Raw genomic sequence first — 21,817 nt, 5'->3', positions numbered from 1 at the left:
TATTTAGCTCATTTCCAACAAAGAATCAATAGAAGAAGTTAATCTTCCTTCTTGCGCATTAAGTACAACTTCTATAACTTCACTGTCAAAAGCCGGGAACATTGCCTGAAGTGCGGTAATCGCCTCTGTTCTTTCCTTTGACCGTATCCTTTCTACTTCTACTGTTTCCAGTGAAGCATTTGTTGCCTCACGAAGAGCATCGGTTGGGAGAACGCCACTTTCAGGTTCTGTATCAGGAAGTCTTGACCTTGGCACCATAGCTGAAGATGAGGAATAAGTACGAGAAACTTTGTAGGGTGGCCTTTCTCCCGAGCTATAATAGGGATCATCTTCACTTTCTTGTTGATCCTTGTTGCTTATACCACCAGACAAGGTTTTGAGCCAGGATTCCGGTACGAATGGTAGAGATCTTGACGTTGATCGGGGACGATTCAATGTCCCATCCTGCTTCATATTTTCATCTTCAATCTGTAAAGTCTTCATACCTTGTTGAATACCGGGTTGAGTCTCCTTTGACATTTGCGAACTGTCTTGGGTATTCGATGAAACAGAAGGTGTATTCTCTCTCTCTTTTATTGTTTTTGACTCCATTTTTTTTAATGATTTCTCAATTTCCACATTGAACTCTTCTTCGGAAATAGTTAATGAGTTTGTATCCATAGTCTGAATAAAGGACATGGCTCCCATAAGGGTAGATAAGTAGTATAATACTTCGCCAGAGAGTTTTTCAGGAGAGCGAAATCTCTGGATATACTGGATATTTGATACAAGGTGTTCTGGATGAGCTTTCAGCAGAACAAAAATTAAAACCGGAACAAACGCATCGGCTGATTCTTCCTTGACAGCATTTCGTAAATAACTATAAATCACTTTACAACAATTCATTAAGCATATAATTTTGTCCCGAGGAGCATGATAGTCATTAATACGTCGTAGTTCATCTGCGGCAAGCCGGAAAAATTTAGAACTAGATTTTGCCCTTTTGATATCCAAATGTTCCTCTCGAACCCACTGAAATAATTCCATTTTCTGAGATAAAATATGATCTTCTTCAACATCATCAGAGTGTTCGCTGCTCAAAGGCATACCGGTCTTGGCAATTTCCGGCGAAAATAATCTAGCGTAGAGTCGATTGGAGACCAGCTTTTCCATACCTTCCTTTGCATTATCAATTTCCGCCTGTGATCCGGAAGCCCATGGTTCGTATTGTTCAATCTTCTCTCCAATGAAGGCCAAAAAGTCTTGGATCAGCTTCACTTGATAACTAACAGACCATCTTCGCTTCATAAACTCTGAAAGAAAGCTTTTCAAATACTTTGCGACTGGTTCAGCAGGACTTGAACGAAGCTGCTCTAGAAATCGATGAAAATCAAAAACTGGTTCTTCTACTTCATTATCATTGTAAATATGGGACGTGGTTGGCACATCCTCTATAGCATCACTATGTGCTTCTTGCCGATTATGAGTATCTTCTTTCTCTCCTGATGTATTGGTAACCTTTTCTTTCTCGTGATCGTCTGCGTTGCTTTTAGAATATGCTTCTGAGTCGTGATTTTTGCTATGTTGCTCATAAGCACATCTTTGGACATCTAAATTATCATCCAAATTGATTAGTAACTTTTCCTCGCCATCCTGAAACCCCTTATTCTGCTCGTTCACTTTGCTACTTGTTGATTCTGCATTCGACGAGCCGTTATCCATGATACTTTTCAAAAAAGTTTCTTGAAGATAAATTTAAATCATTCTATTAATGTCGACTTAATTCTGACAGATTTATAATATAACAGAATTCAGTGATGATGGTAAGGTAAAATCTGGCGATGACCAAAGCAACGTATTATACTGGGGAGGCAGTAAGTAATTTACATATATAATGGGATGTTTACCAACAAATTTGATAGAAACTCAATAAATGTCTATTTATATAAAAAGTAACTTTTATATTCTGGTTAATAACTATTAGAAGGACGCTTCAAAGCGTTGTATCCTATGTTTACATTCTATTCTTGATTCTTTAGATCTCATTTTATTAAGATTTAGTAGAAAAACTAATGTCAAAGACACAAAGAGCGGCAATAAATAAATAAAAAAAAAATAAAAAAACATCAAGAGATTATAACATTTTGAAACAATTCGAATTTAATTATAAAGAGCAGTTCTTGCTTTTTCAAAAGCAGTAATACTCTTCTGGCTCAATCTAGGGTTGGCAACAAACCATATAGGAATTAATAAGGCGCCAGCAAATCCAGTAGCGACACTGGTCAATATTTTTTGAACATAGCAGTAAGCTTTGATAATTGCCTCCCTGGTATCAGTGCCTCTGGGGTAACTGACTGTTTGTTGTTTTAGATCTTCGAAAATAGAAGATGCCTTGTCTTTTGTACTTTCAGGAAGCAGCTGTTCAAGTTGTTTGGGCATAACATTATTCCAGATGGCACTAGAAATTGCACTTCCAATGGCACCACCAATGGGAGTGATTGTAAGGACTAAGGCTGTAACAATAGCAAAATGCTCTCTTTTAACCACTGTTTGAACAGAAACGGTTATAAGATTGGCAAAAATACCACCACCGATACCGACGAAGAGTTGAGTCATCACAAGGTAACCACGATTATACTCTTCTCCTCTATAACGGATCATCAAGCCTTGACCAAGTATATAGATGGGAACAGCAATGAGGAAGTAAAGTTTAAAGCGCTTATGAAAACGAATAATAATTCCCAAGATAAAGCTTGTAACACACGAAGTCAAAGAATACGTGTAGGCGATGTAAGTAGCAGCACGAACAGAAGTATAGTGAACAACTTGTAAGAAACTTGAGTAGTAATTGTCCCAGCAATAAAAAGTGACATAGAAAAGTAATGAAATAACGCAAGCAGCACCAATGGTGGGTTCACGCATCAAGTTGAAAGGTATTGCAGGGAAGCTAGCAACATAAAGTTCATACAAGATGGAAGCAATGATACAAACGCCGCCGATAACAATCATGACTATATACTTTGCGTCGCTCCACTTGCTATTGTCGGAGCCGGCCAAAGAGATTGACAACAAGAAGAGAGAAAATCCGGCTGTCATAAGGATGAGACCAATAATATCGAGTTTCTTGAAAAGACTAATGATATTTATGGTTAAAGTATCCTTAAAAGCACCTTTTCTCCAACCTTTATATTGATGGTAGGCATATACGACAATGAAGGGCAGAGCGCAAACTGGGAGGAGAATACACCACATTGCAATTCCCCATCTCCATCTATTTGGCATGGTTTGACTGATTGGGGGACCGACCCAAACGGTTACGACAAAGGGCAGAGAGGATATACCGATTACAAGAGAACGATTGGCTGTACTTGAAGAATCTGCCAAAAAAATGGTCAAGATGAGTTCAAGACCTGTATAGCCAGCATTGTAAAGAATACTACCGCCAGCGTACGTTTGAACATTCTTGGATGTAGCGATAACGATGATACCAACGACGTAGAGAAGAAGCGCAAAGCAGAAAGCCTCCAAGCGGCCAAAAACATCCGAAATTCGAGCCAAAGGTGGTTTGATGACCGCACTGATGATATTGTTAGCGGTACCGATGGTGGCTAGTAAAGAATGACCTTGGAAGGATGAAGTTGCGTAAGTAGACAAACTAGTGTAACTCATGGACTGAAAACTAAGTACGAAGAACATGAGGAAAACGGAAAAGTAGGAAAAATAAAAGGATGCAGTGGACCAGCTATCGACGAGGTATTCTGCTTTAACAATACCAGCCAGCTCAGATTCAGGATTAAAAGTAGGCACAAGGTCAACTTGGTGATATTTTTCATCTTTATTGTCGAAATGGGTATCAAATCCATCAACTGGCTGAACAGTCTCTTCATGAATGTTTTTCTCCAGTTGATCCTCTGGAGATGTATTTTCGGATGACCGTTTGCCAAACAAAGGAGGAAAGTTAATCTGTCGCAAGCGCATCATAAAACAAACGATTAGGAAACGAGATTTATTAATTAAGGGAGATTACTGATACAAAAGATGGTAAAACGAACAATTTAAGATGCACACGGCAAAGAGGAAATAACTTGCTATGACAATAGCAGTTTTTGTGGTCGAAAAAAAAAATTCAAGAATAGAAAAAATGACAGACAATTACGTTCATTAACAACTCTTTCCAAAAACAAGATAATAAATAACACACTCTGTACAACAGACGCTTGATCTGATAAGAGTTTCAGGCCTTTATATAATTTGGAGGAAGGAGTTGATGATATATTTGTAAATAAGGCTCGTAGGCTTATGCTTCATAGTTATCAGATGTTGTGTGACGGCTTTAAGCAAAGTCAGATAATAAATTTTGTCCGGAATGACATCAGTGACTTTTTTATGGTGCAGAAAACGACGGTCTGAGAAATATATGTAAACAAACAAAAAAGAAAGCGTAAATATGGAAAACGGTTAACAGAAGACTCAGTGATTGCATGAAGTAATGGAATTTAGAGACAGAAAGTTTTGAGATTCACTGCTCGTCTTCATGGGGCTAAAAAAGTGTTACCCCTTTTTCGTACACGTTCCCTTAAAGTAAGAACTAAGTCTATTTTGTTTGGTAATTAGGGACCATAGATATTCTCTTTTTAGTTATGGTATCCAAGATCATTGTTAACAAACAATATACTTGGGTAGGATGATTCGAGACTTGAAATCATCTGTCTGTCTGTGCCAGTCTTCACACTCTTATGGTCTTATTGTCTTGGGGATATATAAGATTATTAGATTCCTTTGACTAGAGGAAAGAAACTTTAAATGAGAAAATGGATTATCCAAGAAGGCAGGCATGTCTCAAAACATAATCCAAATGTTTGGCTGGGCGGTTGGATTAACAAAACAATGGTAATAGCGAATTCTTTGGAAAAAGAAATACAAGAGAGAAGAAAATTAGGAAAGAAAAGAAGAAGAATAAGGAAAAAAAGAGAGAAGTCCACAGCGTTCCGGATTTTCTATTATCTGCAACCATAGTATCAACGAGGCGAAAGACACTCAGACACTTATCACTCATCACTTGGCCGCAATGATCAGACGGAAATCAAGTATTCCTGTCTACGGATGGTGGTAGCGACTTTGTTTTTTGTGATATTCTTCTCGACGTTTCAATTTCGGGTATTTTTCATGAGTCTGTAAAAGACAGAGACATGAATTGATAATGTTGTTTTCATTCGGTTGGAGGAATATGCATGCCAAGCTTAACAATCATGAATTACCATGGCTATGAAAACAGTCGTAAGTGTAGGTGCCAAACAGCTTTATGTGAGGAATAATTCAGACGAATAGAGACGGATGAAGGAAAAGAAAAATCAATTTCTTTCTTTACATTTTTGCGCACTCGATTTATCTTAATAGAGAACGGAAAAACAGTGGAACCATGGTATTATAATTGGAGAATGGACCTAGGATCAAGAACAATGCTGTTGCGCATCGATCAAAAACCATGATGAAAAGGCTGGCAAACAAAGGTTCATACATAAACTTCCATTTTATCAACCTGGAGGATGTAAGGATGAGCCGTAGACAAAGTCCCCGCTGGAAAGCATCCCTATGATTGTTATTTTCTTTTTTTCTTCATGAAATATGTGTTTATATATTTAATAGAGAAACCTTCTAATGAGAAGCTAAAAAATTCGCAGTGTTTCATCGTGCTTTAGATTCTGGTCTTTCTAAAGACAAAACCTGTTTAAAATTTTCTTACATTTCCGTCCAAATAAAATCTTTGAATTGTATAACTTTCTGCTTGTCCTGCTTGTGTTTTCTACTTGGCTCCTTGTCTAACTTTTACCTCACGTACTAGTCCTCTACCAAATATCCCAAATCGAATTCTTTCCATAAATCCTCTTTTATTGTTTATTCAACCATTCTTAAAGCATTGTAAAGTTAAAAGAAAATGGCCAAGAAACAAAAGGCTCGGTACGTTTGTGCAATCGTGTAAATTGGCATTCGTTTGCTAATGCTCTTCCATTTAGTATGCTGATCAAGCTTCTTTCCTCGGCTGGAACTGGATCCTTTTATGTAAAATCAAGACCACGCACGGCTCCAAAGCTTGCTTTTCTCAAATACGATCCAAAGTAAGTACATTGAACTTGTCTGCTCCTACCGATTCAAGCGCTGACCAATGTTTGTAGGATTCAGAGACGTGTCTTATTTGAAGAGACTAAAATGAAATAATTCTTTGCCGCCGTTACTGGATGGACTCTGTTACTTTTTCTCTATACATTCCTTTCTCCTTTTTGGCAGTTATCCATGTCTTCCATGAACCGTTTGCTACTCTAGCTGTTCATTTAAATTATAACGTTTATTGAATCCATATATACTTGTATATTCCTTTCATTATGCCTTTTTGAATATATCTTGCTTTTTTTTTCGAAACCTTGGAAGGCTTATTCAACACACTTACTTTTCTACATGACTGCATCTTTTGAGGTCAGGTTTACCTTTTCATTGAAGTGGCGCTTAGAAAACATACCTTTTTGTTTGTTTTGGCTTTCCAGTCACTTAATTTTTGAAACTCTTAAGCCCCAAAAGTTATTTGACCTCAATCTACTCAACCTACTCAATATATACTTTTCTTGATTTGAAGTCTGCATAGTACGGTGTTTGTCCTAAAACTCTCTGCGCTTAAGACGCAGAGTTATTCAGGGAAACTTGTAGTTGTGATCAAACAATTGTCCATATTTTTAAGGAACGATTCTTAAATGCTTAGCTCTGTTCGTACGGTATTTACGAAATAATGAAATGTAAGTAGATTTCTAACTGTGATTTTCAAACAACTCTCGTTTTTCGAATTACTACGAAAATTATGAGTGATTCTTTCCTTAACCACTTGTATCCCCACATCTGAATTTAAAAAAATAAATTTAAAAACGAATAAAATATCAATTGCTTCTATATAGTATCGTTTGATATTTGTAAAACGTGCAAAACCCTCGACTAGCATTCTCATGTCTACCTTCCCCATACCACACCTTTCTTCAGATTGGTGAAAAATGCCGCAGAAAACATCGCTGGACGAATTACAATGGAAAGAGGTGACTCTTCCTGATCGCTTAGATGACTATGAGGGTCTTCTGGACTTGGAAGAAATCGAGGGCGTTGATGTACAATACAAGAACAAAGGAGGAAATTTAAAGGAAGTTACTTATGAAGTATGTAGTCCTTATTTTGCTGTATTTTGAGTTTAATGACTAACAATTAGCTTGCTGATCCATCAAAGAAGCCAAAGAAAGAGAAGCGTAAAAAGGCTGACGATAAAGCTAGTACGAAAGGTGTTAAAAAGCCCAAATCGGACTCCTCTGAAAAGGAAACTCCTTCTTCCGAAGAGCGAATTGACGAGGGAAACGAATTTGCCGCCCTTGCTTCAAATGATGAAAGTTTAGAGAAAAATGTTGATGTCTCAGCTTGGTCGAAATGGCATCTCTCTCCTGAAATGCTGGGGTCATTGTCTCGCATTGGTTTTTCTACTCCCACTCCCATTCAGTCACTTGTTGTCCCAGAAGCAACTGCTGGAAAAGATATCGTGGGTAAGGCCGCAACCGGTTCTGGTAAAAGTTTGGCTTTTGCGATTCCCATTATGGAGCATTGTTTGAACGTTTTAAATACCAAGCAAGTTCAAGCTCTTGTAATAGCTCCTACTAGAGAGTTGGCTCATCAACTATTGGAACATTTTGAAAAGGTCAAACCAGATTCAAATCTACGTATCATGGCTATTACTGGTGGTCTTGCCGTTCAAAAACAACAGCGCTTACTCAGTAAGCATCCTCACATAGTGATTGCCACTCCAGGGAGATTGTGGTCTGTAATCAATGATAACAATTTAACAGAAAGTTTTAAAAAAATTAAGGTTCTTGTGCTCGACGAGGCCGATCGCCTTTTACAGAAAAGCCACTTCGAAGATTTGCAGAAACTTATAGACGTATTGGGAAACCCAAAACATACAAATCGACAAACATTAATCTTTTCTGCTACCTTGGATGAGAATCTTCAGCAGAGATTGAGCAAAAAAGTTCAAAGTGACACCTCATCTGAGGAAGCAAGCCCTTTTGGTAAGTGCTACAAATTTGCTTAATCAATGAATGATACTAATATTCGTATAGAAAATTTACTGAAACAGGTAAAATTCTTGGGTGAGCCTACGATTCTCGATGCAGATCCAGAAACAACAGTGGCTTCTCGTATTCTTGAAGGTTTACTAGAATGTGCTCCTAAGGATAAAGATTTACATTTATACTATTTACTTTTACGATATCCTGGGAAAACTATGGTCTTTGCTAATGGCATCGACGACATCAAACGAATCTCTCCTTTCTTGAATGAGTTGGAAATTAATGCTTATCCGCTACATGCTCAATTAGACCAGAAGAAACGCATGCAGTCTTTGGAAAGGTATTCTATTGAATAAGAAAATCAGCAATTGGCTAACTGAAACATAGATTCAAAAAGGACCCTAAAGGTGTATTGGTTTGTACAGACGTTGCAGCCAGAGGTATTGATGTACCAAGTGTTTCTCATGTTGTTCACTATCACGTACCTCATACTGCAGATATGTATATTCATCGTAGTGGTCGTACTGCCCGTGCAAATGAAGACGGTGTTTCTATATTGATGTGCAGTCCGAAAGAGCTGTCGCAATTTAAGCGTCTTCTTTTCAAACTAAAACGCAGATTAGATGAATTTCCTAGCTTTCCTATTGATATGACTCTTCTTGGAGTTTTGAAACCTCGAGTCGAATTATCACACAAAATTGCTGATCTTACTCGTAAGGCCGGAAAGTTAGGAAGAGAAGAAGCTTGGCTAAAAGCTGCTGCCGAAGAGTTGGGTGTTGAAAATTCAGAGGAAGAAGATCTCGACAATCCAAAGTAAGTTTTTTTTTTTTTTTTTAATCATTCTTGCTGACTATTAGACAATCTTCTCAAAGTAGAAGAAACCAGCAAGTCGCTCAATTTCGTTCAGAACTTAACTACTTATTGCGTCAACGGATTCAGACTGGTTTCTCCGGAAAATATTTAACCAGTGGTCTTACAAACATGGCAGATAAGTTATTAAACGGACAGCATCATGAAAATATTCTTGGAACAGATCCTGTCACTGCTTTGGATGTTTTAAGAAAGAAGGGAAAGAAACAATCCCAAAAAAAATAATACATTCCTGATTTTGGTTTTTGGTACGGGTTTTTTTTTAATATGATTTGGTTTATAGGCGATTAGATGTGCATTATCCTAATAGACTTCTTGCATAGCCGGAAAATGTTATAGAATTTTTGTAAAAGACATGATAAAAGTTATTTTGGATGAACGGGATACGTTGCTTTGGAGCCTCTAGAAGCTATAGATATAATAGGTAAATTTCTAAACATTAATATTTAACATTGCTGGAGTAAAAAATTAGGCATGGAAACTATCATCGAAGTATGCTAAAACTGAAGCCACATTTGATTGGGCATATGAAATAAATAAATAAAAATAAACTGAATGTAATTAAACTCCCAAAAATTATTGTCATAATCACAGTTTTAACTCATTGAGTATTCGACTGGCCAAGGTCTTGTATTGCCAAGAGTTTCCACTGATACGGTGAAATGAAACACCTCTCAACGATAAAATTGGTACTTTCACAATATATATCTCAAACATAAGGACTGAAGATACCGGTTCTTCGGAAGTCCCTACTTGTACAGTATCCGGTACATATCCGTATGATTCTGTTGAAAAGCTTGAACCACCGGAGGGAAGACGACGAGATTGATTATTATTTGCTTTCGCAGGTGTAGTAAGAAGTGTATTAGGAACATTACCCTGAGGTCTGTATATACAGGAATAACCACCTTTAATTTCCTTATACTCAATATCTAACAGTTCCATTACGCGAATTAAGTCGCGCTGTATAGTTTCCGTATTTTTTGTAGAGGTAGTTGAAACACTAAACAAGCCCTTCAAGAATACAGGTTTAATTGGATCCACTTTTTCTTGCGATTTTGCTTCAGCATGCTTACCAATTGGTTCACCCATTGTATCACTCAAAACTTGTTTCTGCTTAAAAGTGGCATCGGCAATTTTGCCACGACCTAAGGATGCACCTCTCGGATTCAATAACCTGTTGTGTTGTACAGCTGGAGGTACACCACTGGTCAAAGTGCTATCATTGACGGGTGAATCTAAAGCTTTGTCAACCCCAGCATATCTTCCTTCACGAACAGAAGTAGAGCGTCCTATATTTCCAGAATTTAATACTTTATTTTTGTAAGAAATGGGAGGTTTAGAGCTCACTTTAGTTCGAGGAACAACCGGTGATTGAGTAGCTTCAAGGGGTGCACTAATCTGAAGAGTAGAGCTAGAAGATCGATTAGAACTGGAAGATCGGCTTTGTTTACGACGACTAGAAAATCTCCGAAATATACTTGATGACTTCTTCTCCAATGTAGAGGGAGAAGGTAAGTGTGATTGTGTCTCAGGAGAAGGCTTACCTCGCACAAGAGATAACTTTCTCGTTATACGAGACAGATCATCATCATTAGGTTCATTTGCTTTCGTAATTACAGGATTGTCGGAGATTTCCGGCATAGGAGGAAGCGATCGACTAAAGCTTTGTGTCTGTATTGGTGAAGATGGAACACTGGAGACCGGGGTTTTCACGAATCTATTCCAAGTTCCACCCCTATCGTATTGTTTTCTTTCTAAAACGAGATAGTATATCGATAACAAAGGATGAAAAGCATCGTAAACATTTGAACTTATAGAAAGAGAAGGTAAAATAGGATTCTCGATGTCTTGCGCAGCATGCCGGATCCGAAATTCAAAAAAAGTCTTCTTTTTATCAGCAGATATAGGGCCAGAGTAAAAACCGGTTTTAGCTAACGATTGATAAGCCTCGCTACTGATAACCTTAGTTAGCTCACGATTTATTTTCTCCGGTGGCCCAAAATCAAAACCGTTCATTTCCTTGATTATGGATTGGTCCAACGGTAAAGTAATAGGTGACCGTTCTGGAGCGAAGGACGGCATAGGACCATCATAATTACGATTCATCCAAGGATGATTAAGTATCTCATCTAAACTGGCGCGTTTCAAAGGATCAGTAACTAGCATTCGGGAAAGTAAACTTTTACAGTCACCGCTAAGATACGACGGATATTCGACTGTACCCTTTTTTATTTTAGCATGCAATGCTGACATATTCTGATCGTCAAAAGGTACTTTCCCGCAAACGAGAACGTATAGCACGATACCAAAACTCCAAATGTCGACTTCAGGTCCAATATAAGGTTGAGCGTTCAAGAGCTCTGGAGCAGCAAAATATAAAGAACCACAGAAAGTTCGTAATCTGGACTGGCGCATGTACAAATTGGAAAGACCAAAATCAATTATTTTTATATCACCGTTTTTCGAAATAAGTATGTTTTCTATTTTTAAATCGCGATGAACGATAGAATTATGGTGTAAGTATTTCAATGCACTTCCAATTTGGCGGACGAATTTACGTGCTTGCTTTTCCTTTAGTTTGCCATGCGATATAATATAGTCAAGCATTTGACCACCATCGACGAATTCAAAGGCAATGTAATAATGGCTGCTTGTGATGTAAACGTCCCTTGCTTCACATATATATGGATGTCGCAGCAGAGTTGACAAAGCGGCTTCGCGAACGGTGCGAATTTCTCTGTTTTTTTCAGACTGAGCAGCCTTTAAAGTCTCTTGACTGGGGATCTTTAATTTCTGACTATCAGGATTCTGTCGTGTAACGATCTTTATGGCCACTTGCTCCCCAGTTTTTATATGATGTGCGACTTTCACTTTTCCCATACTTCCAGCACCGATGGTTTTACCAAGCACATAGTTCCCAATAACCTTCCTCCGTTCCCGAGGTTTATCATCTGAGTTGAGAGGACTGCTAGTAGCAGGAACACGGAGACCATGTTCTCTTGAGCGATTAGGAGACGTAGGTAAGGGTTTGCGAGCTGATGCAGAGCGCTTAGGACCTAGCGCCGATGAGGAAATATGAGGAGAAAATGTTGAACCAACAGGGTCTACGGATGATTTGGGATGTGTCTGATGAGATGGAGATTGCATGAAGGCATCAATTAGATTAGGATGACGATTGGGAGGATCGGAGATTTTAATTTTCGGTAAAGCATTCATCGCTGCGGCTCTTTTGGAGCTAACGGCGGGAACCCCATGAATATGATTATCCATCGTAAACAACCGTTTATATGTAAGACAAAAAGATTGAAACGAGGCGTAGTATGTGAACAATGAAATAGGAAACGGAAAACCAGGAAACAATGAAAAAAAAAAGCCAATTTTTCCTTTTATGAAAATTAGGATTTGAGAACAATAATTAGTAAGTAAAGCCACTTAAACGGAATTATAGTTCTACACAAGGAACGAAAAACAATGCTGATGCTGAGTGAATAAAGAATCACAAAAAAATAAATAAAACAATGTAACAACGCAGACCAGAATCTATATAATATTCAGACAAAATTGGACCAGCAAGGAAAGTCACTGTTGAAAAGAGAAAAATATTAAACGTAGAAGAACCAACTGATGATCAACGGACTGCAATGCAGTTTTCAGAAAATCGACAGATTTGCAGGGTGGAAAAGGAAAGTAGTGAAAAGACCACTCAGAAAAAAAAAAAAATATCAAGGATCACTTTTACAGGCCACAAACGGAATGATTGCGCATGTCAATGATCACTGTAGAACGACGGTTTGTTAGCTGTCAACAAATCCACAATCAAATTATTGATTTTCAAGCATATGAAACAGGTTCAACGCTTGTAATGATTATATATTACAAATAGTATAAAATAATACCCTTTAGGATATGCAAATAGTTTATTTTAACTAAAGAATTGCTGTTTTCCGGGTTGAAGGAGGTGTGTGGTGAAGGGCCGAAACGAATCTCAAGATTTAGAAATCGAGAAGATAATTTTATGATTACGTTATCTGGGGAAATAGTAAACAAAGCGAAAAATCAAAGATTTAATAGAGAAGAAATAGAATACTGCTAATAAAATCTAATGAAAGTAAATTCCTCTGTAATGAACGAGAAATGCTTTTTTTTGATAGGAATAAGAGCTACCTTTATAGACTTATTAAGAATGGTGTGTGGAATGTTTCGAAGCTATTTCACTGCGTACTAGAAAAGTCGTTTAAATCACTATTTAATTAAGAACTCTACAAGAGAAAATTGGACTGCTTCACCCATGGCTTGCGTGAACTTAAAACCAATAGAATGTCTCTTGTATGCCCGTCTTTTCGTACACAATTAATCGCAGTTCTCCTTGTTTAATTCCATAAATAAACAATTGCTTTCAAGAGTCTTTTGTCTTTTGTCTTTTGTTCTTTTTTTTTTCTTTTTTTGCTTCATTCCATTTCCTTTTATTTACTTTACATAATACTGATTAAATGTGTTCGTAACGCGTCATAATTTCTTTTAACGAAATTATAGGGTGATTCAGCGTGGAAGGAATACCTTAGCTATATCGTCAAGAAACGTTCTTACCACAAACAAAAGCGTAAAAACGCACTTGTTCAGCTTTCTATGCATGTGCAATATTCATTTCTAACAGGATAATAACATAGGGAATATATAGGGGTATATTTGCGCTTGCATCAGTTGAAACTGTTCTTTTCTTACCTATTTATTCTATTTTCTTCGCTTTCTTCCAATAGTTTATTTTTTTATTTTGTTTTATTTCTATTTTTCTTTTTGAGATTTTTGACATCGCCCGGTGAATTCAATATAGTACACATAGTCCCTCCTTCTATTTCTTGCTTCTTTATTGAATACTCATATATAGATATACATATATATCATGAAGATGATGCTTCTTTCTATCGTACTCCTTTCTTTCGCTTCACTCGTTCTTGCTTCTCAGCCTCAGCAAAACTTTTTGCAATTGCATTCTATCAATTATGCCATCCCTCTCCAATGGAAATGGCTTGGTAGTGTAAACACCGATCGAAATTCCGTTTATTTGACGGATAAGAGTTCCAATAGTGGCGCTGACCGGTATGGTGCCCTTTGGGCTAATACTCCTCTTTCGGATGTTAGCTGGCGAATGCAAACATCCTATGTCGCGCAAGCCAGTGAGCAAGAAGCAGTAAAATTTGGAACTTGGTACACTAGTACACCTAGTTCAGAGGGCCCTATATATGGATCTTCTGATGGATGGGACGGCCTTTTAATTTCACAAGAACTAGATCCGACCGGGAAACTCATTATTCGTGCTGTTTTGAATGATAAATCGATTTCTATGGCTCAATTCTCTGATCCAGATCTGCTAGCTTTTGCTAAATGCACCTTTGAGGGAATGTCTAATAAGCTGATTCTAGCCGATTTGGCTTATAGTGAGCAAGATGGTCTTTCCTTGACTGTAAACCAACAGACATGTTTCTCCACGAAGGAAGTTTTGTTGCCTAAAGGCTATTACCTTGGCGTCTCCTCGGCAACTTCCTCTATGAAAGAAAGCATTGCCTTGTCCAACATTAATGTATTGGATTCTGGTCACTTTATCACTAATCAACCCCTTCCCCAACCTGAACAACAAGAGGAACGCCAAGAAGCACCTGTCGTCCAAATGCATTCCGGATCCAATGGCGATGGAGAATCACAAACTGTTCTTGCCTTACAAGCTGAAGTTCAAAAGTTGTCTTCTGATGTGAGCTCTTTAACCCAACGCTTGAGTAGTCTCCATGTCACGACATCCAACATGTTGGATCGTGTAAACAGTCTTTCAAGCAATCAAGTGTCTAGCGAAAGGTTTCAGGAACTTGAAGATTATATTAAACATACGTTATCTTCCCACTCTTCTAAATCAGAAATCGTCTCTAACCGTCTGACTAAATTTGAACAGGACCTTGAAAAATATATCACGAAGTCTACTTCACATGTTAATTTCACCAACGTCCTCATCGTTCTCATTCTTGGTGTTATTGTCTCGTATGGAGTTGTAATTGCTCGCCGCGAACGACGTCGTCACAAGTACCTTTAGATTCGTGGAACAAAGCAAACATGTATATATGAATAAATCTTACGGTACCTTTCCTTTCTTTAAATCATAACTTTTCACTATGTCGGTTGGTAAAACCTTATTAAACGATCATACATTCATTACCTGTTATTTACAAGCACCCTTCTCCACTACACACGTTTGTTACTGCCTATAAAATAATCATCTATTAAGCATCAAAGCATCATAGAACAAAAAGCATTTTTATTACGACCATTAATACGCCCTATTTCCAAATTCATTGCATTTAAAGGAATCCAATGCGGTTAGCGACGTCGAGAGCATCGGCTTCAGCAGAGAGCTTAACGAATGCCTTTTTGGTACCATTGGGACGAACCATAGTATTGATCTTGACAGTGTCAACATCATACAACTTCTTGACAGCACTCTTGATTGTGTGCTTGTTAGCTCTCATATGAACGCAAAAGACAAGGGTATTATCGTCCTCAATCTTCTTCATGGCAGACTCGGAGTTGATAGGGTTAACCATGATCTTGAACTCGTCAAGACGAGGAGCGTGAGCAACACTCTTACGGGCATACTTGGGTTTGCGAGAAAGCTGAAGAGTCTTAGGTCTGACAGACAGTTAGTACTCTTATTGAAATGAAAAATTTAAAGGAAGTATAGTATTCCAACACAGTCTCGAATAGTCAAATTCATCCTGACCCAACTTGGAATGGAATCTCTTTCAGTAATTTTTCAGCTACCAACTGTACTTACCTACGGAAGGTCGTAGAAGTACGAACCTTACGAGCAACCTTGTTGTGAATGCCCTTTTGAACGGCCTTTTGTGCTCCTTGTGCTTTGCCAACGCTCATTTTAGACTCTGGTAAACACACTATTCAGTCTTGGAAATTTCATTACCGTCGTTACTCTTTTTTAAAAACAGTCACTACCCCTACCCTAGGGAGAAACTAACGAGCTTTTCGTTCCATTGCACAAAACCAAATGTTTTAGCCTTCGCTTATATCGCCACCCATCGCTGTCTTCACTGATTTTGATTTATAACAAGGGTAGCACGCAAACATCAAACGTATCCTTCTCCATTCACATTTTGTCGAACCGATCCTTTCATAAGAGGATTATCGGGTGAATTTTTGAAATAAGCTTAGGTTTTTTCCCTTTTGGAATTTCCTGAGAGCTGTTTGGATAAAATACAGCAAATCAGCAAAAATCTTGAATTTTTGAAATTTTCGTTGCTTATATACTTGAGCATCCATTTTACATTCTTTTATATTGGCTGTGAATAGATTTAAAAGTACATTCTTTTTCTTATATTAAAAAAACCGAAGGTTTGTATTCGTTTGGTCAAAGGATGAGCGCCAATTTTGAGAAAATTGCTCATGTCACCCGAGGCATGCTGAAGGACCCTTCAAAAAAATACAAGGCTTTTAAGGGTGTGCATTTGCCTAACCGTCAATGGCCCGGTCGTGTAATTTCCAAGGCTCCCCGCTGGCTTTCCACCGATTTGCGTGACGGTAATCAGGCTTTGCCTGATCCCATGAATGGCGAGGAAAAGCTGAAGTACTTTAAGCTTCTTTGCAACCTTGGTTTTAAGGAAATTGAAGTTGGATTTCCCAGTGCTTCCCAGACAGATTTCGCTTTCGTCCGCCATTTAGTTGAAACTCCTGGTTTAATTCCTGAGGACGTCACTATCTCTGCTTTGTCTCCATCTCGCGAACATTTGATCCTTCGCACGATTGAGGCTCTTCGAGGCACGAAGAACGCTACTTTGCATTTATACAATGCAGTCTCTCCATTGTTCCGTGATGTCGTTTTCCGCAATTCCAAGCAAGAAACTTTGGAGCTTGCGAAGAAGGGTGCTAGAGTTGTCACTGCCGCTACAAAACACGCTGCGGAGTCCACCCCAACCAATTGGGGATTCCAGTATTCACCTGAAACGTTTTCGGATGCAGAACCCGACTTCTCTCTAGAAGTTTGTGAGGCTGTTAAGTCCATCTGGAGACCTACTTCCGCTCAACCTATTATCTTCAATTTACCTGCTACTGTCGAAATGTCTACCCCTAATACATATGCTGACTTAATTGAGTATTTCTCTACTCAAATCAGCGAGCGTGAAAAGGTTTGTGTGTCTCTTCACCCTCATAACGACCGCGGTACTGCTGTAGCTGCTGCTGAACTCGGTCAATTAGCTGGTGCCGACCGTGTTGAAGGTTGCTTGTTTGGCAACGGTGAACGTACTGGTAATGTTGACTTGGTCACTTTGGCTTTCAATTTGTATACCCAGGGTATTTCGCCAAACTTGGACTTTTCCAAGCTAGACGAAGTTATTCGCATCACGGAAGCCTGCAACAAGATCAATGTTCACCCCCGTCATCCTTACGCTGGTAACCTTGTTTTCACCGCGTTCTCCGGCTCTCACCAAGACGCCATTTCCAAGGGTTTGAAGGCTTATGATGATCGTAAGAACGTCGACCCTACTTGGAAGGTACCATACTTACCTTTGGATCCCCATGACGTGAACTCTGAGTATGCAGCTATCATCCGTGTCAATTCTCAATCCGGCAAGGGTGGTGTCGCTTATTTGCTGAAGACCAACCGTGGTCTTGACTTGCCTCGTGCCTTGCAGGTTGAGTTCGGTGCAGTAGTCAAGGATTATAGTGATAACAAGGGTAAGGAGCTTACGATTGGTGAAATCAGCGACTTGTTCAACACTACTTACTTCCTTGAATTCCCCGGTCGCTTCTGGTTGGATGACTACACTTTGAGTAGTAATGGCCCTCGAAGCAAGTCTATCAGTTGCATTGTTGATGTTAAGGGCAGAAATGCTGGTCGCTGTGTAATTGAAGGCAGTGGCAATGGCCCTATGTCTGCCCTTGTTGATGCTTTGCGTCGTCAATTTAATATTGTCTTTGACATTGGACAATACTCGGAACACGCTATTGGCTCAGGAAATGCCGTCAAGGCTGCTTCTTATGTTGAAGTCAAAGCAAACAACCGCTCCTTCTGGGGTGTCGGTATTGATGACGACGTTACTTCCTCGGGTTTGAAGGCTGTGATGTCGGCCGTTAGTCGTGCGGCTACGGAAGCTGCAAAGTAAACCGAGCCTTCTGTACATTTCTGGAACAATAACTAACAATAACTAATTAATATACATTTCTTAAACTGGAATATCGATTTCTATAATTTAATTCAAAACTCTATGGAAGTTTTCGTGTGCATATGATTTTGCCGCAGCAACAAGAAGAGTATGGCAACATGGGAGCTTCAAAATATAATGAAGGAGGATAAGGTCGATTCTTATCTAATTTATAGTTTTTACTTCTTTATTTAATTTTTTTTTATTACTTATTTTTTATATTGCTTTGCTCAAAAAAAAGTTAATAGGAAGGTGGAGTGATCAGTGTGCTAATGTGAATAGACAATGACAATCAAACAAAAAGTTGACAAAGTATTAGGTGATGGGTAAATTTGACAACATCGATTTTCTCACGTTGAATAGTAGGTTGTAGAACGCTAGAGACGATTTGTTGTAAACTCGATCTTTCATAGCGAACGAGAGTAAAAACGGTAGGAAGTGATTGCGTCGATTGAAAATTGTCTTCAATTGTATGTATATGTCTTCATTTATCCGGAAATTAACTGAAAATTGATGTGACCTGAGTTTCGGAGTAGCAGGATCCTTTGCCGATCCTTACTGACGTTTTAGTTACCGCCTCGCTTAATCCCTTTATTTTTTTCCCACCATGGACGAAGGTAAACAGAGTAGAGGGTTAGGTAGGTCCAAACTATCCTAGAACACACCACTATTCTAGCATGACAGGGAGCGCAATGGCTGGTCCAACCCCCGAAACTCAGTCTCAGAGAACATTAAGAAATGTAAGTTGAAATAGAGATAAATAAGTTTGTTCGGAAATGCTACGATGGGCTTGCGAATGTACATTTGGTTTTGTGAGAAAGAAAGAGTAGAGTGGGATTAGAAGAAGATGCAATTTCTGAATTATAAAGATACTAACAAAGTACAATGATTAGATTCCAAGTATTTCTGCTGGATCGTTTCTGACTATGCCTACGCAATCCAGAGGACGACGTCGTTTTCGATCCAAATCATTTGTTGGACGTGCTGCTCAGAAGGCAGTTCAAAAAAGTAAACAAAGGACATGGATTATCCCGCTAATCCTTCTTACTATCTGCATCGGATGGTATTTACTTGATCCGACTGGAAGTCCGGTGCGGTATGGTATTTTCTTAAGTTACCCTGTGCCGGGCACAGATCCCGTAGAATATGCAAAAGGCCCTTTAGACTTTGTGTTTTGTATATTTTACGCTCTGGTGTTTAGTTTTACTCGAGAATTTGTTATGCAAGAAATTTTGGAACCATTGGGTAAACATTACAATATTCGCAATCAAGCCAAGCTTCGCCGCTTTGAGGAGCAGGCTTACACATTTTTGTACTTCAGTGTAATGGGAATTTGGGGTTTGTGCGTAATGAGGAAAACTCCGATGTGGTATTTCAATACATATGCTTTTTGGGAGGAATATCCTCACTATACTCATGTTGCTTCTTTCAAAGCGTTTTACCTTGTTGAGGCTGCTTATTGGATTCAGCAAGCTCTAGTTTTGGCTTTGCAGCTAGAAAAGCCAAGAAAGGACTTTAAAGAACTTGTCATGCATCACATTATTACGTTGCTTTTGATAGGTTGCAGTTACGTCTTTCACTTTACCTGGATTGGTTTGGCCGTTTTCATCACAATGGATACATCGGATATTCTGCTTGCCTTCACCAAATGCTTAAATTACCTCAACGTTTCCGTAGTGTATATTTCATTTTTGATTTTTGTCTTCGTTTGGATTTATATGCGTCATTATTTGAGCTTGAAAATCATTTGGGCCGTTTTGACTACGATGGCAACTGTCAATTCGTTTGAACTGAACTGGAAAGCAGGCTATTACAAATGCTGGCTTTCCCAGTATGGTACTGCCTTTTTACTAATTTCTCTTCAAGTCATTAACCTTTACTGGTTGTTCTTAATTCTTCGTATTGGTTACAGAGCCTTTACGACGCAAGACACCCATGATGAAAGAAGCGACGACGAGGATGAAGGAAGTTCTGTAGAGCGAGAGCCTTCCAATGCCAAGAAGGAGGAATAGAGTTCTTTAACTGTGTCGTTATATTTATCTTTCTTCCTTAAATTTTTTTTTTCTTTGATTAATTTTGCTTTATTATTGGATAAGACGTGGTATAATATCGTTTAGGGAAATATTGGTAAAAGCGTTTTGAAATTGTCAAAAAAATTTCTATCTCATTTTCCTTGCTCATTATCGCTACAAGGGGTTTCGCGTCTTTGCGAATCAGTTTTTTTGTTCTACTTTTGAGGTCTTGAAAATGGGTAATTTAGATTATGGCCAGCAACCCACTTTTGCTACTGTCTTAGAGAATGGTTTTATTATTTTTTTAAAAAAGCGAATAGAAAACAATGCCTTAATTCTTTAGTGAAAAGAAGAAACGTAAATATCTTTTCTGTTTAAAAAGAAAGTATTTTTTCATTATCATTATTATCACAGAGTCCTCAGACAAAAAGTACGTATTATAAAGACCACAGGAAAGATCGCATAAGGGAATTAGATTATAACATGCAGATTTTACCAAACCATAGATATATGCTTGAACTAACTAAGGCACTAGCACCCTATTCGTTTTTTTCGGGTTCCTCGGGCACTTTTTCACTGATCCAAAGAACATTGTTACAACTAGAATATTTCGTTAGCTATTCACTGCGCCTAAAAAAGAAGAGACCATGTTTTTAAGTTTGATTCGTTTAAATTCCTATAACTATTATTTTGTTCTTCATCCACTAGCAAGGAAAAGTAATCCGAAATATGTATAATAAACGACTTACCGGATGAAAATTTCGCCTAGATCACCAGTTTTTTCACCGTTCACCCATTCTACGGCATTCAAAAGCTGAATATTCATGTAACTGTCCACAGATTGAAGTGTTCCTTGGTACTCCTGACCCCATTTTAGACGAACAAGCGCGGGTTTCCCAATCAGCTCCTGTAAGAATGGCTTGGGATTGACTGGAACAAAAGACATCTTTATACAGCTATCAAGAAACGCGTGCCCCCTTCTTGTGCTTGTGCTTGGAAAAGGTCGTCTTTCTTTTTTCAGGCGTTGAAGGAAGGGTAAGTCAAGTTTCTAGTGTACGGGAGATAATGAAAGAGAACGCGAGTGCGTTAATAGACTATTTAGGCCGTTGTTTCATACTAAATAATTCAATAATACGATGAATGTTAGTTTATGGCAAGATATATTTTTTATGTATTTCCTGTTTTCTCTCAAAAGATAGCTCCTTTCCATTTAATCAGTAACATAAAAATCTTTTATTTTTATACTAAAAGAAGGATATAGCTGCAAACTTGTGAATGGGTTGGGATTGTTTACAAACATATGTCTTGGAACTTTTGTATCCATTGTACGAGTCAAAGCAAGTACAAGTTCCTTTAGCTCATTGTTTATTTTCCTATGAAAGAAAAAGGAATCAAACATGTTGCATGCATCTACATCCAGAAACCCACTTGGCAAAAGCAACAACTAAAATGAAAGTTCAAAAGATAGTTCCTTTCTAGAATAACGAAAATAGCAAAAAACACATTTGTTTTGACAATTCTTTCATTTGTCAAGCAAATGTAGTCCCTGTGCATAAACCAATGTTGCAGCTTGATTCTTTTACTCAAGAATTCACGATGGACGGAAGCCTATAGAGACTCAAGAAACGAAAAGCCATGCCCAAGCTGCTTCTGTTTGTTATTTACT

The 21,817-nt window shown here is 38.3% G+C and overlaps 10 protein-coding genes across 10 annotated transcripts; 5 read left to right on the top strand and 5 right to left on the bottom strand.

The window, feature by feature from the left end:
• Positions 1-3: 3 nt before the first annotated feature.
• Positions 4-1,701, bottom strand: SPOG_02887 (guanyl-nucleotide exchange factor Vps901; the record flags this gene model as incomplete). The annotated part of the gene is made up of 1 exon (XM_013165548.1): positions 4-1,701. The coding sequence occupies one exon, from the start codon at positions 1,699-1,701 to the stop codon at positions 4-6; it is 1,698 nt and encodes a 565-aa protein (XP_013021002.1).
• Positions 1,702-2,069: 368 nt separating this feature from the next.
• On the bottom strand, positions 2,070-4,326 carry SPOG_02888 (siderophore-iron transporter Str1). The gene has a single exon (XM_013165549.1). The coding sequence runs from the start codon at positions 3,958-3,960 to the stop codon at positions 2,140-2,142; it is 1,821 nt and encodes a 606-aa protein (XP_013021003.1). The 5' UTR covers positions 3,961-4,326; the 3' UTR covers positions 2,070-2,139.
• A 1,588-nt stretch (positions 4,327-5,914) lies between these two features.
• Positions 5,915-6,195, top strand: SPOG_02889 (ribosomal protein subunit L39; the record flags this gene model as incomplete). The annotated part of the gene is made up of 3 exons (XM_013165550.1): positions 5,915-5,937; positions 5,994-6,095; positions 6,153-6,195. The coding sequence occupies 3 exons, from the start codon at positions 5,915-5,917 to the stop codon at positions 6,193-6,195; spliced, it is 168 nt and encodes a 55-aa protein (XP_013021004.1).
• A 731-nt stretch (positions 6,196-6,926) lies between these two features.
• Positions 6,927-9,417, top strand: SPOG_02890 (ATP-dependent RNA helicase Mak5). The gene is made up of 5 exons (XM_013165551.1): positions 6,927-7,172; positions 7,223-8,069; positions 8,121-8,409; positions 8,457-8,882; positions 8,927-9,417. The coding sequence occupies exons 1-5, from the start codon at positions 7,014-7,016 to the stop codon at positions 9,162-9,164; spliced, it is 1,959 nt and encodes a 652-aa protein (XP_013021005.1). The 5' UTR covers positions 6,927-7,013; the 3' UTR covers positions 9,165-9,417.
• SPOG_02891 (CAMK/CAMKL/KIN1 protein kinase Kin1) lies at positions 9,361-12,969 on the bottom strand. Its single transcript, XM_013165552.1, has one exon. The coding sequence runs from the start codon at positions 12,210-12,212 to the stop codon at positions 9,528-9,530; it is 2,685 nt and encodes an 894-aa protein (XP_013021006.1). The 5' UTR covers positions 12,213-12,969; the 3' UTR covers positions 9,361-9,527.
• Positions 12,970-13,402: 433 nt separating this feature from the next.
• On the top strand, positions 13,403-15,191 carry SPOG_02892 (lectin family glycoprotein receptor). Its single transcript, XM_013165553.1, has one exon. It carries the CDS (start codon positions 13,843-13,845, stop codon positions 15,019-15,021), a length of 1,179 nt encoding a protein of 392 aa, XP_013021007.1. The 5' UTR covers positions 13,403-13,842; the 3' UTR covers positions 15,022-15,191.
• Positions 15,172-15,939, bottom strand: SPOG_02893 (60S ribosomal protein L25). The gene is made up of 2 exons (XM_013165554.1): positions 15,760-15,939; positions 15,172-15,614 (listed from the first exon to the last, which is right to left on the bottom strand). Exons 1-2 carry the CDS (start codon positions 15,855-15,857, stop codon positions 15,287-15,289), a joined length of 426 nt encoding a protein of 141 aa, XP_013021008.1. The 5' UTR covers positions 15,858-15,939; the 3' UTR covers positions 15,172-15,286.
• A 119-nt stretch (positions 15,940-16,058) lies between these two features.
• Positions 16,059-18,468, top strand: SPOG_02894 (2-isopropylmalate synthase). The gene has a single exon (XM_013165555.1). It carries the CDS (start codon positions 16,355-16,357, stop codon positions 18,098-18,100), a length of 1,746 nt encoding a protein of 581 aa, XP_013021009.1. The 5' UTR covers positions 16,059-16,354; the 3' UTR covers positions 18,101-18,468.
• Positions 18,469-18,749: 281 nt separating this feature from the next.
• SPOG_02895 (sphingosine N-acyltransferase Lac1) lies at positions 18,750-20,525 on the top strand. The gene is made up of 2 exons (XM_013165556.1): positions 18,750-18,879; positions 19,033-20,525. Exons 1-2 carry the CDS (start codon positions 18,817-18,819, stop codon positions 20,149-20,151), a joined length of 1,182 nt encoding a protein of 393 aa, XP_013021010.1. The 5' UTR covers positions 18,750-18,816; the 3' UTR covers positions 20,152-20,525.
• Positions 20,406-21,213, bottom strand: SPOG_02896 (Sm snRNP core protein Smf1). Its single transcript, XM_013165557.1, has 2 exons — positions 20,901-21,213; positions 20,406-20,751 (listed from the first exon to the last, which is right to left on the bottom strand). Exons 1-2 carry the CDS (start codon positions 21,095-21,097, stop codon positions 20,691-20,693), a joined length of 258 nt encoding a protein of 85 aa, XP_013021011.1. The 5' UTR covers positions 21,098-21,213; the 3' UTR covers positions 20,406-20,690.
• Between the last annotated feature and the right edge of the window lie 604 nt (positions 21,214-21,817).

The sequence above is a fragment of the Schizosaccharomyces cryophilus genome (assembly GCF_000004155.1).
Source record: "Schizosaccharomyces cryophilus OY26 unplaced genomic scaffold supercont4.1, whole genome shotgun sequence".
Lineage (NCBI taxonomy): Eukaryota > Fungi > Ascomycota > Schizosaccharomycetes > Schizosaccharomycetales > Schizosaccharomycetaceae > Schizosaccharomyces > Schizosaccharomyces cryophilus.
Note: the sequence above shows the minus strand (reverse complement) of the source record. Positions and strands in the feature narration are given on the sequence as shown.

What these genes read in the sequence shown, in the direction of transcription:
- SPOG_02895 (XM_013165556.1), top strand. Translation starts at nt 18,817, where the DNA reads ATGACAGGGAGCGCAATGGCTGGTCCAACCCCCGAAACTCAGTCTCAG. An exon ending in CTCAGAGAACATTAAGAAAT is followed by an intron (nt 18,880 to 19,032) that starts GTAAGTTGAAAT and finishes TACAATGATTAG; the next exon opens with ATTCCAAGTATTTCTGCTGG.
- SPOG_02891 (XM_013165552.1), bottom strand. Translation starts at nt 12,212, where the DNA reads ATGGATAATCATATTCATGGGGTTCCCGCCGTTAGCTCCAAAAGAGCC.
- SPOG_02893 (XM_013165554.1), bottom strand. Translation starts at nt 15,857, where the DNA reads ATGAGCGTTGGCAAAGCACAAGGAGCACAAAAGGCCGTTCAAAAGGGC. An exon ending in ACTTCTACGACCTTCCGTAG is followed by an intron (nt 15,615 to 15,759) that starts GTAAGTACAGTT and finishes ACTGTCTGTCAG; the next exon opens with ACCTAAGACTCTTCAGCTTT.
- SPOG_02888 (XM_013165549.1), bottom strand. Translation starts at nt 3,960, where the DNA reads ATGATGCGCTTGCGACAGATTAACTTTCCTCCTTTGTTTGGCAAACGG.
- SPOG_02892 (XM_013165553.1), top strand. Translation starts at nt 13,843, where the DNA reads ATGAAGATGATGCTTCTTTCTATCGTACTCCTTTCTTTCGCTTCACTC.
- SPOG_02894 (XM_013165555.1), top strand. Translation starts at nt 16,355, where the DNA reads ATGAGCGCCAATTTTGAGAAAATTGCTCATGTCACCCGAGGCATGCTG.
- SPOG_02896 (XM_013165557.1), bottom strand. Translation starts at nt 21,097, where the DNA reads ATGTCTTTTGTTCCAGTCAATCCCAAGCCATTCTTACAGGAGCTGATT. An exon ending in CTAGGCGAAATTTTCATCCG is followed by an intron (nt 20,752 to 20,900) that starts GTAAGTCGTTTA and finishes GAAATATTCTAG; the next exon opens with TTGTAACAATGTTCTTTGGA.
- SPOG_02890 (XM_013165551.1), top strand. Translation starts at nt 7,014, where the DNA reads ATGCCGCAGAAAACATCGCTGGACGAATTACAATGGAAAGAGGTGACT. An exon ending in TAAAGGAAGTTACTTATGAA is followed by an intron (nt 7,173 to 7,222) that starts GTATGTAGTCCT and finishes ACTAACAATTAG; the next exon opens with CTTGCTGATCCATCAAAGAA. An exon ending in CGCATGCAGTCTTTGGAAAG is followed by an intron (nt 8,410 to 8,456) that starts GTATTCTATTGA and finishes ACTGAAACATAG; the next exon opens with ATTCAAAAAGGACCCTAAAG.